Source organism: Phyllostomus discolor, chromosome 2 (assembly GCF_004126475.2).
Source record: "Phyllostomus discolor isolate MPI-MPIP mPhyDis1 chromosome 2, mPhyDis1.pri.v3, whole genome shotgun sequence".
Taxonomy (NCBI): domain Eukaryota; kingdom Metazoa; phylum Chordata; class Mammalia; order Chiroptera; family Phyllostomidae; genus Phyllostomus; species Phyllostomus discolor.
Window position 1 is genome coordinate 193,659,624 of NC_040904.2, and position 13,430 is coordinate 193,673,053.

At 35.9% G+C, this 13,430-nt stretch overlaps 1 protein-coding gene across 7 annotated transcripts in view; it reads right to left on the minus strand.

Moving 5' to 3' along the window:
- Window positions 1-438: 438 nt before the first annotated feature.
- Window positions 439-13,430, minus strand: part of RIMKLB (ribosomal modification protein rimK like family member B) — a 127,823-nt gene continuing 114,831 nt past the window's right edge. For 3 of the 7 annotated variants that reach the window (XM_036019389.1, XM_036019390.1, XM_036019388.1), the window contains 3 exons: window positions 5,277-12,087; window positions 4,658-4,817; window positions 440-899 (listed from right to left, as the gene is read on the minus strand). In XM_036019389.1, coding sequence (XP_035875282.1) covers window positions 11,624-12,087 — 464 coding nt within the window. In that variant the 3' untranslated portion in view covers window positions 440-899; window positions 4,658-4,817; window positions 5,277-11,623. Of the gene's footprint in view, window positions 900-4,657; window positions 4,818-5,276; window positions 12,088-13,430 lie in introns of all 7 variants that reach the window. The other 4 variants (XM_036019391.1, XM_036019392.1, XM_036019387.1 and 1 more) reach the window with 3 other exon arrangements.

The following is a 13,430-nucleotide window of genomic DNA, read 5'->3' on the forward strand; positions in this document are numbered from 1 at the left end:
AAATAGGATATAAATAATCAAAATTAACAGGATTAAAGAGCAGTTAGTATTTATTAAATACTCAATTATGTGCTAAGCACTGTACATGTATTATAGCATAGCTATTCTTACACATCAATCTAGGAAAGTAGGTACAATTATTTCCATTTGTTACAAATGTCTTGAAGAAGGTGACTATCCAAAGGCCATATAACCAGTACATGATGGAATCAGAATTATATCAATATTTGATTATAAAGCCCATTCTTTATTCCAAGTACTAGGGCTGTTTCTGTAAACACAAATGTATGATCCAATCCCCTAACATTTCAAATATACTAGGTCATACATGGTCTCTAGTTACAAGATTAAAATATAGTGTGTGATGCTGTGACAAGTGTGTGCCAGAGCCTTATCAAAATGAAACAGATAAAAGCCTGCACTTCTTCAGAGATTAAAAAAAAAAGAGCAACAATTATTCAGCATGAACAGATAAAGTGTGATGAAAGAGGCAAGATAAAATCCATGTACTACATATCTATGTGCCAAAAGAAGGGGTAATCATTTTAGAATATAGATCAGTCTATCAAAAAACCGATGGAGTTTCATCTTGCAAAAGTTAAGAATAAAAAAATGATACATGTGGAGTTAGACTTCAAGTGTAGACATATGGACTGAAGTAAATTCATGTAAGATGAAGTGAGTAGAAACAGCTGCCAGAAAACCAAGTCATACTCCATGCTATTTCATTTCCAGTTCTGGTGTTTTTATTTTAGCAAACACAATGAATCAACAGGTTAGAGTTATTGCTTCTTTGTTCTGTGTACTTATATCCTCTGAAAAAAACAGTAAAATCTATCTTCGTCCATTCTGTGGATGAAGTAATAAGCAAAAAGGATGACAGCTTACTTCAAAAGAACCTAGGGAGCAAAAAACATACACAGCTCATTTAAATCCAATTTAAACAGTCTTTATAGCTAGGATGAGAAAAAAAAGATAAAAGATTAACTAATGTGACAATATTACAAACTGTCTAGATTACACACACACAAAAAAAATCACAAGCAATTTTTTTATTACCACACTTTACCTTGGTGATCTCAGCTCGGAAAGGCATACTAAGGTATACTCTGATTCTGAGCTGGAAGACATTTAATGCCTTATCATTAAAAATCAAAAGCTTAAATCTATGGTTAGTTTGTAAGAGCATCTTTCCTTCCCAAATTTACTTGACCCTTCTTCAGGAGAAACTATTCTAATTCCCTGGAGTCTGTCCTCTTTAGTGGGTGAAAAATCAATAGTTTACTTTTGAGGTCCATTACATTGTCTACCTTATTAAGATGTTGCCACAATAGCCAAAACTTTTTTCTTGGTGATTAATTTAAAATTGAACTATAGAGACAATTTTTATTTTATAAAAAGCAACCCAATTTTAGACAGAATTTTATTAAATAAAAATACAATCAGCCCTGGCCGGGTTGCCAAGTTGGTTGGAGCACTGTCCCATGCGGATTCGATTCCCTGTCAGGGCACAGGTGTTGTGGGTTCAGTCCCCATTGGGGCACATACAGGAGGCAACCAATCGATGTTTCTCTCCCTCTCATTTAGTCTCTCTCTTCCTTTCTTTCTAAAATCAATAAACATATATCTTCAAGTGAGGATTAAAAACAAAATACAATCATATAAAAATGTCAGTACTATTACTCCTTTACAATCAATCCCACATTATAGGCAACTGTGTTTTGTTTTAGTCAGGAAAACTGTACCAAGAGGAAAAAACTGAGGCAAGAACATTTACTGTACATCACACAAAGTAAACCATAAAATAGTATTATAGAACCAAAATGCCGAAACAAACACAATGATGATAAATGCTCTAGTGCTCTCGACTACATTTTCAATAAATAATACAGTGAACAATATTGGTTCAAATTAAGATTCATATTGATTATCTTTTAAATCTAAAGTACTGACACCTCTATAGATACTAACCAAAATTCACAATTTAGACAAAACTGTTAAAAATTCAGAAATTCTAACTATTAACTGAGGCTGTGTATTCTTATGTTTCAGCTAATATGTCACTGAACATGAGGATAAAATTTTTGTTAATAGAAAGTGACTTTTTTACATGATTTAAAAAATAAGACTCAAAATTCACCATATATTTAGACAATGTTATTCTAGCTTCATGTTACTATTCAGCCTATCATTCCCAGTATACACAATCAACCCACTTAACTATCCAATTCCCCCATTGTTAGCCTAAAAATCTGCAAGAAAAATAGAAATGTCAGAACACTATAAAGTTCTATCTTGTTGTAGAATGATTCATTTCCCAGAATAGGAAAATAGAAGACAGGCAAGAGGACAGAGGATTAATGGTGTTCTAGACCTAGGAATCCATTTCTCTTCTCCCTTTGCCCAGAAACTGCAAAGAACACTTAGAGGCTTCTCTGTGTCTTGTTTTAACAAAGGACATGTTTTGGTATCAAACCCTGTAAATGGTATACTCATTAACTCTGTGTGTGTCATGCCATTGAGCCACTTCTGACTCTTGGTGATCCTATGAATGGGTGATGTCCACAATGTCCTGTCCTCAACAGACCTGCTCACCTCCTTCAGACTCAACACCTATAGCTTTTTCAGTGGAGTTAATCCATCTCATATTTGGTCTCCCTCTTTTCCTGCTGCCTTCTATTTTTCCCAGCATTATTTTTTTTCCTTTAAAAAAAAGATTCTATTTATTTTTAGAGAGAGGGAAAGGGAGGGAGGAAGAGAAGGAGAGAGACATCAATGAGAGAGAGAAATATCAATCAGTTGCCTCTCATATGTACCCTAAACAGCGACCTAACCTGCAACCCTGGCATGTGCCAACTGGGAACTGAACAAGCAACCTTTCACTTTGAAGGACAATGCTCAAACAACTGAACCACACTGGGCAGGGCATTATTTTCTTTTCGGAAGAACCCTGCCTCCTCAGGATGTGCCTCAAGTAGGATAGCTTTAGTTTTGTCATTTTTGCTTCAAATGATGTTTCAGCATTAATTTGCTCTAGGACCCACCTGGTCATCTCTCTGGCAGTCCAGGATATCTGTTGAGCTCTACTTCAACATTTTATTTCAAATGAATCAATTTTTTTCTATCTGCCTTCACTGTCCAGCTCACATCCGTACATGGTAAAGGGATATGAGAGTGTACACGATCTTAACCTTGGTCTCTAATAACGTATCTTTGCTCTTGGTGATCTTTCCTAATTCTTCCACTGCCACTCTTCCAAGTTTCAATCTTCTTTTGATTTTTTGGCTTTGAATTAATGGCTAAATTAAGGTAAGCAAAACCTTCACCAATTCCTTTTTTTCTTCTTTGAATTTTACTCATTTAAGAGATTTATTTATTTTTTAGAGAGAGGGAAAAAGAAGGAGAAAGAGATGGAGAGAGACACTGATGTAAGACAGAAAGGAGAAAGAGATGGAGAGAGACATCAATGTAAGAGAGAAACATCAACTGGTCGCCTCTTGGACATTCCCTGACTGGGACTGAACTGGCAAGCCAGGCATGTGCCCTGACTGAGAATCAAATCAGCAACCTTTTGCTTTGCAGGACACTGCCTAACCAACCGAACCACACCGGTCAGGCTTAATTTTATTTATTTGAGAGATAGATACAGAGAGAGGGGGAGAGAGAGATTTACTGTTCCACTTAATTATGCATTCACTGGTTGATTCTTGTTTTATACTCTGATTGGAAATCAAACCTGCAACCTTGGCATATTGGGACGCTCTAATCAACTGAGCTACCTGGCCAGGCCTTTTAACAATTTCTAAAATGGCTACCCAAAGCTTTCCTTAATATCACTTATTTGAAGCCTCCTCAGCCTCTATTAGATAACCACAAGCAAAAATAGCAACCACTTTCTTTGTGACATTATAGCTGTAATTGCAGAGCACTTGTTCAGTGAGTATAATAGATTTTGAAGGATGCTTAGTACAGAATGCAAAAAGAACTGCACTGGCTGTTACGAGACTTGTGTCCCACTCCTGGTCTGTTATCTCTGTAAGTTATTAACTTCCCTGAATTTCAGTTTCCTTAACAGCAAATTCAGCATTGTAATATATAAACTCTGAGCTTTTTGGCTTAGAAATTCTAGACTTTCATGGCTTTTGTAGACAAGTAGCTCACTCTGTTACTACAGGTATAAATAAGACTTAGGATTCCTTTTTTCATTCAAATAATAATTTCTCACCCTGGCCGGTGTGGCTCAGTTGATTGGAGTGGTATCCCATAAACAGAAAGGTCATAGGTTTGACTCTTGGTCAAGGCATGTGCCTAGGTTGTGGATTCGGTCCCCGGTCAGGGTGCATACAAGAGGCAACTAATCAATGTTTCTCTCCCTCTTTCTCCCTTTTCCCCTCCTCTAAAAAAAAAAAAAATCTGTCAATTATACTCAATAAAGCTGAAAAAAAGGTTCACACACACACACACACACAACACACATATATATGAATTTACTGAAGATAAATCCCTAACTTTAGATATAGCTATTTTTTTCCCCAAAGTTCAGTAGTTAGAAGAAATTCATCCTAAGGCAAGGACCTATTAGCATTTATGATTACACATCACAGTGACCTATATAACACTGGTGCTGAAAACACATTCTTAATGGAAAATAACTTACCATTTAAAGTCACATTTAGAAATCTCCATCCTTTTTCCACTTTTTGCCACCTTTACTTCACTTGGTATGACATGCTCTACCTCTTTTATGCAGATTTTGTCAGTAGACATCACTCTGAAGAATTCCTTCTTCTGCTGCCACCTACCAGTTTATCTCCCTGCTGCAGCAGAAGGTATACAGAAAAGGTTCTTGCTTTTACTATTCAGATTAAACGAAATAATTCTTTTATTTAACATTTTATTTTTCACATGTACATAAACTTCCTTACTGCTTCCCCAAGGCCTCCCTGTCCAAATCCAAGACAACAGAAATCCCGATCAATGAAAGTTAAACAATGTGTGAACAATATTCATGCTAAGCTGGGAAAATAAAAAAGAAGGTGCAAAGATTTAGACACTCAAGAGTTACTATCTCAAGGAGCTGTTTCTTCTCCATTATACTTTCCTTCCTCATTTATCCCTATAATCTTATGAATAAATGCATAACTTAAATTTTAACTAGGTAGTCTACAATTCCTGCAAATTTTATGTTCAGAGATGAACAAAAGAATTGTGGAAGATGCAGCAATAAAGGAGTTTTTAAAAGTAATTCTAGAAACTAAGGGTGTTAGATGCTTTACCTGCTTGAGTTTTCAATGTTCTGGACTGCTTATTGCCCAATGGCTCTGAATACATTAAAACACGAACACATACGCCACCTACATTTAAAATAGGGTAGCATTTGTATGCCCATATAAGCATTGGGTATACTTTTTGCAAGATAGTAATAAATTCATTAAATCCTTTTAAAAGAACTGACCACAAATGCACAATTCCTCAAACTGTATACATACATAAAAGAATTAGGGCAAAAAAGCATAACAGAATGACAAATGTAACACCAGTTGTAGAACTAGAAATTAACACCACATTAATGTTTTGTTTGTTAAAATCCTGATATTCATTTCTATTCCCATGCTCTTTGTCATTGGAGGTCTAGGTTTCAAATTTATTCTGTATTAGTTACTAAAGAACAGTATCCAATATTGAACTAGTAATAATAGTAAGGGCTTGTTTTTGTTCCACCCTCCCACTACCTTTACTCCAAAATAAAAATATGTACAGTTTTGCAAACTTAAAAAATAAAACAAACACTGACATAAGTATCAAAGGCCAGTCAACAGTGGCACTGCAGTGACATTGCTTCTACTTTCTTATTCCTTCCCCCATCTCAAACCCCACCCTTTGACCTCTGTATATGGGATGAGCCTGAGCAGGCGAGTTGGTGATGTCAGGACTGCGCCGTTCCCACGGATGATCCTAGAGGCCTGCTGTGCTTCTGGGAACTGGGGCACAGGGATGTCTGTCTGACTGAAACCTAAAACAACAACAATTCACCCCACCCCTCATGTTCCCAAACCCCACAATAGCAGCCAGGTATATATGCTGTATAAGGCCCACCTACTAAGTGATTATGATAAAATCTACAATCAAGACCATTCTTATCAAGTCAGTGATCTTCATGGGGGCAGCAGAACAGAGGGTGCTAAATTCTCTGTGTCCCATGCAGTCTACACATCCTAAAGCTGGCCATTCTTATCAACAAGGGAATTAGATTCTCCTGTACAAGCCTTTTTCAGTATACACCCTAAATTCCTACAGGAATGGAGGTGGGATTCCTTTGTTATTAAATTTCTGTTCAACAGACAGATGTTCGTCTTAAAATGCTTAGGGAAGTTTCTGTTCCTATCTTATAGGAATGAAATAAAGCACAAAACAGGTTAATGGTTTATTTTATGCCTTTGGCTGTACAAACATTGTAAGCCAGGATTTCCTACTCACTAACTAGTGATTTATTGGACCTACAATCTCTTTGGATAAGACATCTAAAGTCACAGGATAAAATTATGGAGAAGTGTATCCTGAAAAGGTCCTGACCACCGTCATTAAAATTCTATCTACCAGAAAGAGGATTATCTTCCAAAATGATAACTCATATCAGAGCTAAAACTTTAGGAAGGACAGGAAAAAGGAGAAAAGGGTAACTGGACTGGAGTACACAAAGGAGGGGATGATATATTAAGAAACAGGAAGGTCTTTAAAAGGACAAGTTTTATCCCTATTCCTGCCACTAACTTTATGGCCTTTGTTAATCTGCTTAACAATCTTGTACTGCAGAAATGCCTTCTAATCTGTTCAAACCTATTATTTTTTTCATGTCTGAACCATTATTTTATGATAATCTCAAACTATTTCACATCTATCTGTTGGCACTCGTGTCTCAAATGTTAAAATAATTAGTTCTGAAATCATGCTGCTCTTAAAATAATCAAAATGCTTTCTTCTATCTGTCTCGTCATTCCCTTTCACTTTTATGATGTCACAGAAAGAGGTACACTCAAGTCAACTGAATGCTATCGTGAGTTACCATATATATATATATATATATAACCTAGAACCTAATTTTACCTTTTTAAAACTCTAGTTTTCCATACCTGTCAACTCCTAATTGATGTCTTTATACTGTGAGCTCACTGTGTACTCGAACACCAACCCCTGAAAAAGCTTAAGCCAGAGTAGCACAATGGAAGAAACAAACAAACCCAAAACAAAAACAAAACCAAAAAGTCACACTCTGAAATACTTAATTATAGACATATATGCAAGGAATGGAATTATCTACATGGTTTAAGCACATACCCAATGAAGTCCTGAGTTCATCCCAACCAATTCAAACTTTATCCCCAAATGTTCTTTAATCAAATTATTTGCTAGATATAGTTTTTTTTAAATGAGAGCTATTACAAACCCATGGTTACCTTTAAAGTATGTAAAGAAATTTTTAAAAAGGAAAATAAAGTTAGCCTTGTGATGGAAAGAAAGGATAAAGAATCAAATTACCTGCAAACAGGCTGGGGCTGTGCCTGAATCCAAACCGCTGCATTTACCATTCATTATACAGCTGCATTATTGGGGGAAGGGGAGTTTAGAAGGGCACTGACCCCAAAAGTTCTCAATACTTCTCACTCATCATCAGGAAGGGGGAAGAAGGAAAGTTTTTTCTCTGGGTATTTGTTTGTTTGTTTGTTTTTGTTTTTTTGGCTCCTGAAAAGGCTGGCAAAGAACAGCAACAGTAAAAGCAGTTAGAATATATCTTTAAAAACAATTTAAAAAATGCAAAACATTAAGGAATTTGAAACACCAAACTTTTCATTAATATAGAAAGAAATTTTCACTAGAGTTAGGCAGCCACCCCAAAACATCATGGCAAAATGGCATTGGTATAAAATGAAATAAAATATCACACAAAAATTCAAAACAAAACTTAAAACTTCAAATTAAACCTGTAAGACTAGAAGATTCCAACAGCAGATTTCTGTCCACTACTGAAACATTCCAAAATCCAAGCTTCAAAGGTGCCTAAATGTATCTTAAATAAAACTTTGTTTCTTTTAAAGAAAAAAAGGCAATAAACCTGATTATAAATCCTGAAATATTACATTTAAAATATCCTAGTACAACAAAAACAAATTTTAAATGAAATTAAACAAACAAACAAACAAATAAAAACAGTAGCAGCAGAGGTTACCTGTCTGAGCACCTACATTTTCTTAGGAGGGGATCGTGTCTCACCAGCCATATAGCCCATTAACCTTCTCAAAAAGAGTGAGCCAGGAGAAAATAACACAAGATTTGATTTCACAAGGTCTCTAGGCTCCCCAGGCCCCAAATTGGGGATTCACTGAACGAAGAGAATTTGTTTTTCCATTTTCTTCTTGAGAAAAAGAAGAGGTGATTCTGCAAGTCAATTATCTTTCAATGCCTTCGATAACTTCTCAGAAGTCTGATAAAGTGCTTGATGAAAGCAAGTCTCTTGATGGATTTTTATAATGTTCCACGATATTTCTTATTGATAACATATACAGAAAGATTTTAAAGTTCAGTGGAGTAAAAGCCAGCAGAAATGACCAATCAATTATAGGCACCAAAAAAAAAAAAAAAGAAACTTAAAAATTTTAAATGGAACAATTCATATTTATGCGTGTGTGTGTGTTGGTATATAGTCCAGTTTTCATTAAGGGTAACATAAAAACAGTATCAGAAAGAATTATTTTTAAAATACAATTCAGAATTACAATTTTAACAATACACAATAATTTTACAATAGTTCAGATTTTGGCATGATAATGATTATATAATTAACACATTTTACCTCTCATAATAGCAATAAAGATTAAACAGAAGTTATTAAACAATATGAAAATAGATTTAACTTTCACTTAAATATTTGGGCTGTTTTATTCGGGTTCTTCCAGAACAATTTGTTCATATTATTTACCTTAATTCTTGAAGGAATTCAAGCAGATATTCATGTTTTTAGTCTAAGATGACCATATCTCCCCTTCTCATTCTAACACTTGAGTGTGTGATCCAGAAATAGTCTGATAATGCTATGATTTAATATAATGTGAACGCATACAAGTTGCATAGTGAAAAAAACTAAAGGTGAAATAATCTGATATTTCTTATAACATAACTGGTTAATTTGGTAAAAATTTTTAAAAGGTTACCTACATTCTTCCTGGTGCCTATCCCACCCAACACAAACCTTGAGTTCTTCATCAAATAGAGAAGTTTCTATTTGTGTTTTCAAATACATTTATCTATATACATGTGATATGTAACTACTCAAAGTATATATAACATAATTTAGGAGGCAACCAGATGGTCTCTACAGAAACATATGAATGATGCTTTAGTTAAGCAGTTCTTTCTCCCTCATTTATTTCTCTATCCCAAATACTATATACATCCTCCAAAGTATGGTCATTCAGTGAGAGAAGTACCAAGTCTTTCTATTAATGAGTCAACAGGTACTTATGTATGTAAATCCCACAATAACCCTGTGCAAGTCAAATTCTTTTAAATGAGATTAAAATATCCTAAAATAAATCAGAAACTCCTCTCATGTATCTTTTTTCTCAGTTGAAATGAAACACTGCACAGAAGTACTATTCTATTTGTCAACAATCAACCTTTCACTCAATTTAATATTATTTAATTCTATGGGGAAAAACAAATTTTATTACATTCCTTTAAAACAGGGGGAAAACTGTACAAGTAAGCATGATCAAACCTCTGTTTAGAGTTGGTTAATACTGAGCTTTTATTATTGCCTCGAAGTCTCTCTAGCAGCGTCCAAGAAATTAAGTTTAAGGTCCATCTGAAGGAAAAAAAGCACTGGAGAGGCTAGAAAGGACTTGGGTAAAAGCTTCAGAGGATTGTAGGGAGATGAAACTTGCTGTTTAAAAAAAAAAATTACGTTGCGCTCTGGAGCATCTCCATTTCTTAATACACCTTCTAACCCATCACTGGGATCGTTTTAACCATGCTGTAAAGGCTCATCTTATATGCAGTTTTGGGCTTTTATAAATCCAGAAAGTAAAGGAATATAAATGGTGGAGAATACTGAAGGAAGGCTTCAGAGTAGGGCTATAAGAGACTCAATATTGCTAAGTCCCCAAACAAAAATGCCCAGTCTAACCCACCCTAAAACCTGTGTGTAATAGGAGGTAACACACGGCCAGAAGCACTGAAGAAAAGCATGTGGGCTTGAATAAATCATACAATGAACAGTCTAGAAACAGAAAAAAAAAACAAACAACATACACACAAAAAAGGCCTAACAAGCATCTATTTTCCTTATGTCTTCAGGTGAATACCTCTACCCCAATGGAGAATAGTTATAAAAGCAACTAATCTGTTTTTTTTTAATTAAAAAAATGTGTATCCCATCATGCTCCATTTTCTAAAATCTATCCTTTTTGATTGGTTGGTGTAAACAAAAAAAGCAGAACACATACACATGCTTGCGTGCACACACATACATACATATACTCCCTATTAAGATGTGAAAAATGAAAATATATAATGCTGGGATTAGAAATCACTGCAGCTTATGCTTAAGAACTCAAAGGCCATTGATTTGCCCCTGAAAAATATTTTCCCTTGTTCTTATTCTCTAAATGCCCAACCACCAAAATAAAAATGGGGAAGAAAAAAAAGGGCTTTAACTGTACATTTCAAGTCAGTTTCTTGTTAACAAAAAAGGGTAGCATTTTCTTCACTTTGGCCATTGTTAAAGATGCAGGCATAGATCAGGGAATGTTAGACTAGCATGTTTAAAAAAATGCAACATTAACAGAGCATATATTTTTCAAAAAAGACCAAAACACTAACAAATACAAGTCAATGCACATATTTTAAACTAGTGTAATTTTATCTACATTGGAGTAAATGTTATTCTGTGTACCAGACATTGCAATACTGTTCATTTCCCTTTCATCATGCAAACATGCCACTTTTGTCATTAAAAAAAAACCTTTATTGGGTCATATTCACAATGCCCTCCCACCCAAATTAAATGAAAAACTAAAAACAGAAATAATAAATCCCAGTAAGAGCCCCTCAAGACTTCATAAACTATGTATATAAAGCTGCTAGTTAATACGTTAAAGGCAGAATTTTCAGACTTGTATAAAAAATTCTATAATTTAGATAGATGTTTTCCTCACCCCATTATAAATCTTTGCCACACAATGTAAAGTTATGCTATTCTGAAATTTGTACCAACTGCACAAAAACAAAAGCAAGGAACCATGAAAAAATTCTGTATGTTCATTATGGCCTGAGAACACACACATTTTTGAGTAAATAAAGGGTAACTGTGAGAACCTGACACTTCTCTGTAGCTCATCTCTTGTGCCTAGCCTCTATGTATAATTTTAAATGAAAGTCAATAACATCTTAACAGCAGAAGTCTTGTCTATCTCCCTCCTCTTCTCTCCTAACTAATCGTACTCATTTTTGTCTCATCTTCCTGAGCATATTCCATGAACAGCATTGCAAGTTGGTTAAAAATAATAAAGAAAAAAAAGAAAAAGAAAGTTTTACAAGGGTTTTGTTGGTTAATTATTTACCAGTGGAGTCACTCCACCAGGAGTTCAATTTCATTGGCTAGCAGCTGGTTCATGTTGAATAGGCCCCCTGGGAGCTTGGTGAGCAGTTCTCGCTCGGTGCTTTCAGGGTCGCTGTCAACAGAGCTGGAACTTGCGCTCATGTTGTCAACAGCAGTGCTGGCTGGGGCACCCAGCTCCGGCTCACTAGTCTCACTGGCCGTGGACACCACAGAGAGCAGGGACATACGCCGGGTGAGCCGGCCAGAGGGCAGAAGGGAGGCGGCATAGTCCGCTATGATACCAGCTACATCTAGATTACAAGCCTTATCAAAGGCGATGAAACCTACATTTGCATTGGCCTCGCAGACACAGAAGGAGCCGTCATCTTTCATCAACAGGTCAATGCCACACACATCCATCCCCAGGATATTAGACACCTGGATAGCTAGCTGCTTCCCTTGTTCACTCAATGAGCACATCATCCCCACACCACCTGGCAAAAAAGAAACAAATAAGAAGTTACCAAAATGATAAATTTCTAGAATAAAACTAAAGTTGGCCTCTAAGGTTAACCCTTTCTTATAAATCAGTAGTGAAGACAAAGGTGCTATTCTAGTGTAAAGCTGGGCTTTGGCAGGCATGATTTCCACCACTGAACCACCCATGCTAAATTTGGGACTTCAAAGTCTAAGTTTCCTTCATTAGGAGATCACTTCCAAGCCAGTTTCTCAGAGAATTCATGAGCTTGTACTTTTTCAATATGCTATTTATTCTGAAAAAGACATTTAATTTTCACTGAAGCCTACCTTACTTGAAATAATACAGACCAAATAGAAGGAACTTTGCATAAACACAATTATGACAAAAATAAGAGAGATGCAAAATATGGATAGAGAATAGGATAGGAGAGAATCTGGAAACAAGGGGACCTGAGCGTGGCTCTCTTCTGCTATGGTCCCCACTCCCGTCTATCTGCCATTCCTCAGACAAAAGGACTCTGGGGCTTAAGGGAGCTGACTGAATGTAGGCAGTCTTGAGATTTGCTGATATCTGAGGGAATGGAATTAGAACTAGACCTCATTTGGAGACTAGCTTCAGGAAGCTCTAAGATAAGGACTGGAAAGCAAAGAATTTTGAGGAGAGCTTGACTTGAGGAGCTCTGTGTATCTAGAGGAAGAAAACTGACAACAGCATTATATAAATATGACTAATGTCTCTGACTCCAAAGAAACCAAAAAGTAACTGCATAGTGAGCTGAGTCCTCCCTACCACTGAAGCTGGAAGAGGAGGGAGGAAGAGTCCAGGAAACAGGAAGGCTTCTTTTAAGTAACTCAGTAGGAGTCTGGCACGCTAGCCCATGAATTAAATGACTGCTTCTCAGTATCTGTAGGACTGATGCTATCCGGCATATTCCAAATAACCAGAGCAGAGCCATGATGTGACATCACTACAAACGTAACAAGTCATTTACAACTTGAAAGAAATAACAGCATTTTAAGGAGGTTCAAGGTCAGCACAAAAAGACTTTCCAAAGCTGAAACAAAAGTGAAATTACCCAATGGAAAACTTTTAATAGAACTGAAGGAAAGTACAATCACTTTTGGGAGTCATAACTTGGAAAACAAGTGCAAGAAATATTTCAAAACATATACAAAAAAACCTGAAGTAAAACCACCAAAGAAAGATAAATATGGAGGACTGACTTCAAAAAAACTACTCCAGAAGGACAGAAGCAAAATGAAAGAGGAGAGGTAATAACTAAAAAAGAGATTTGCCGGAAACTAAAAGAACTGAGCTGGCTGATAGAAACAGTTTACTAAAATCCAGGTTGGACTA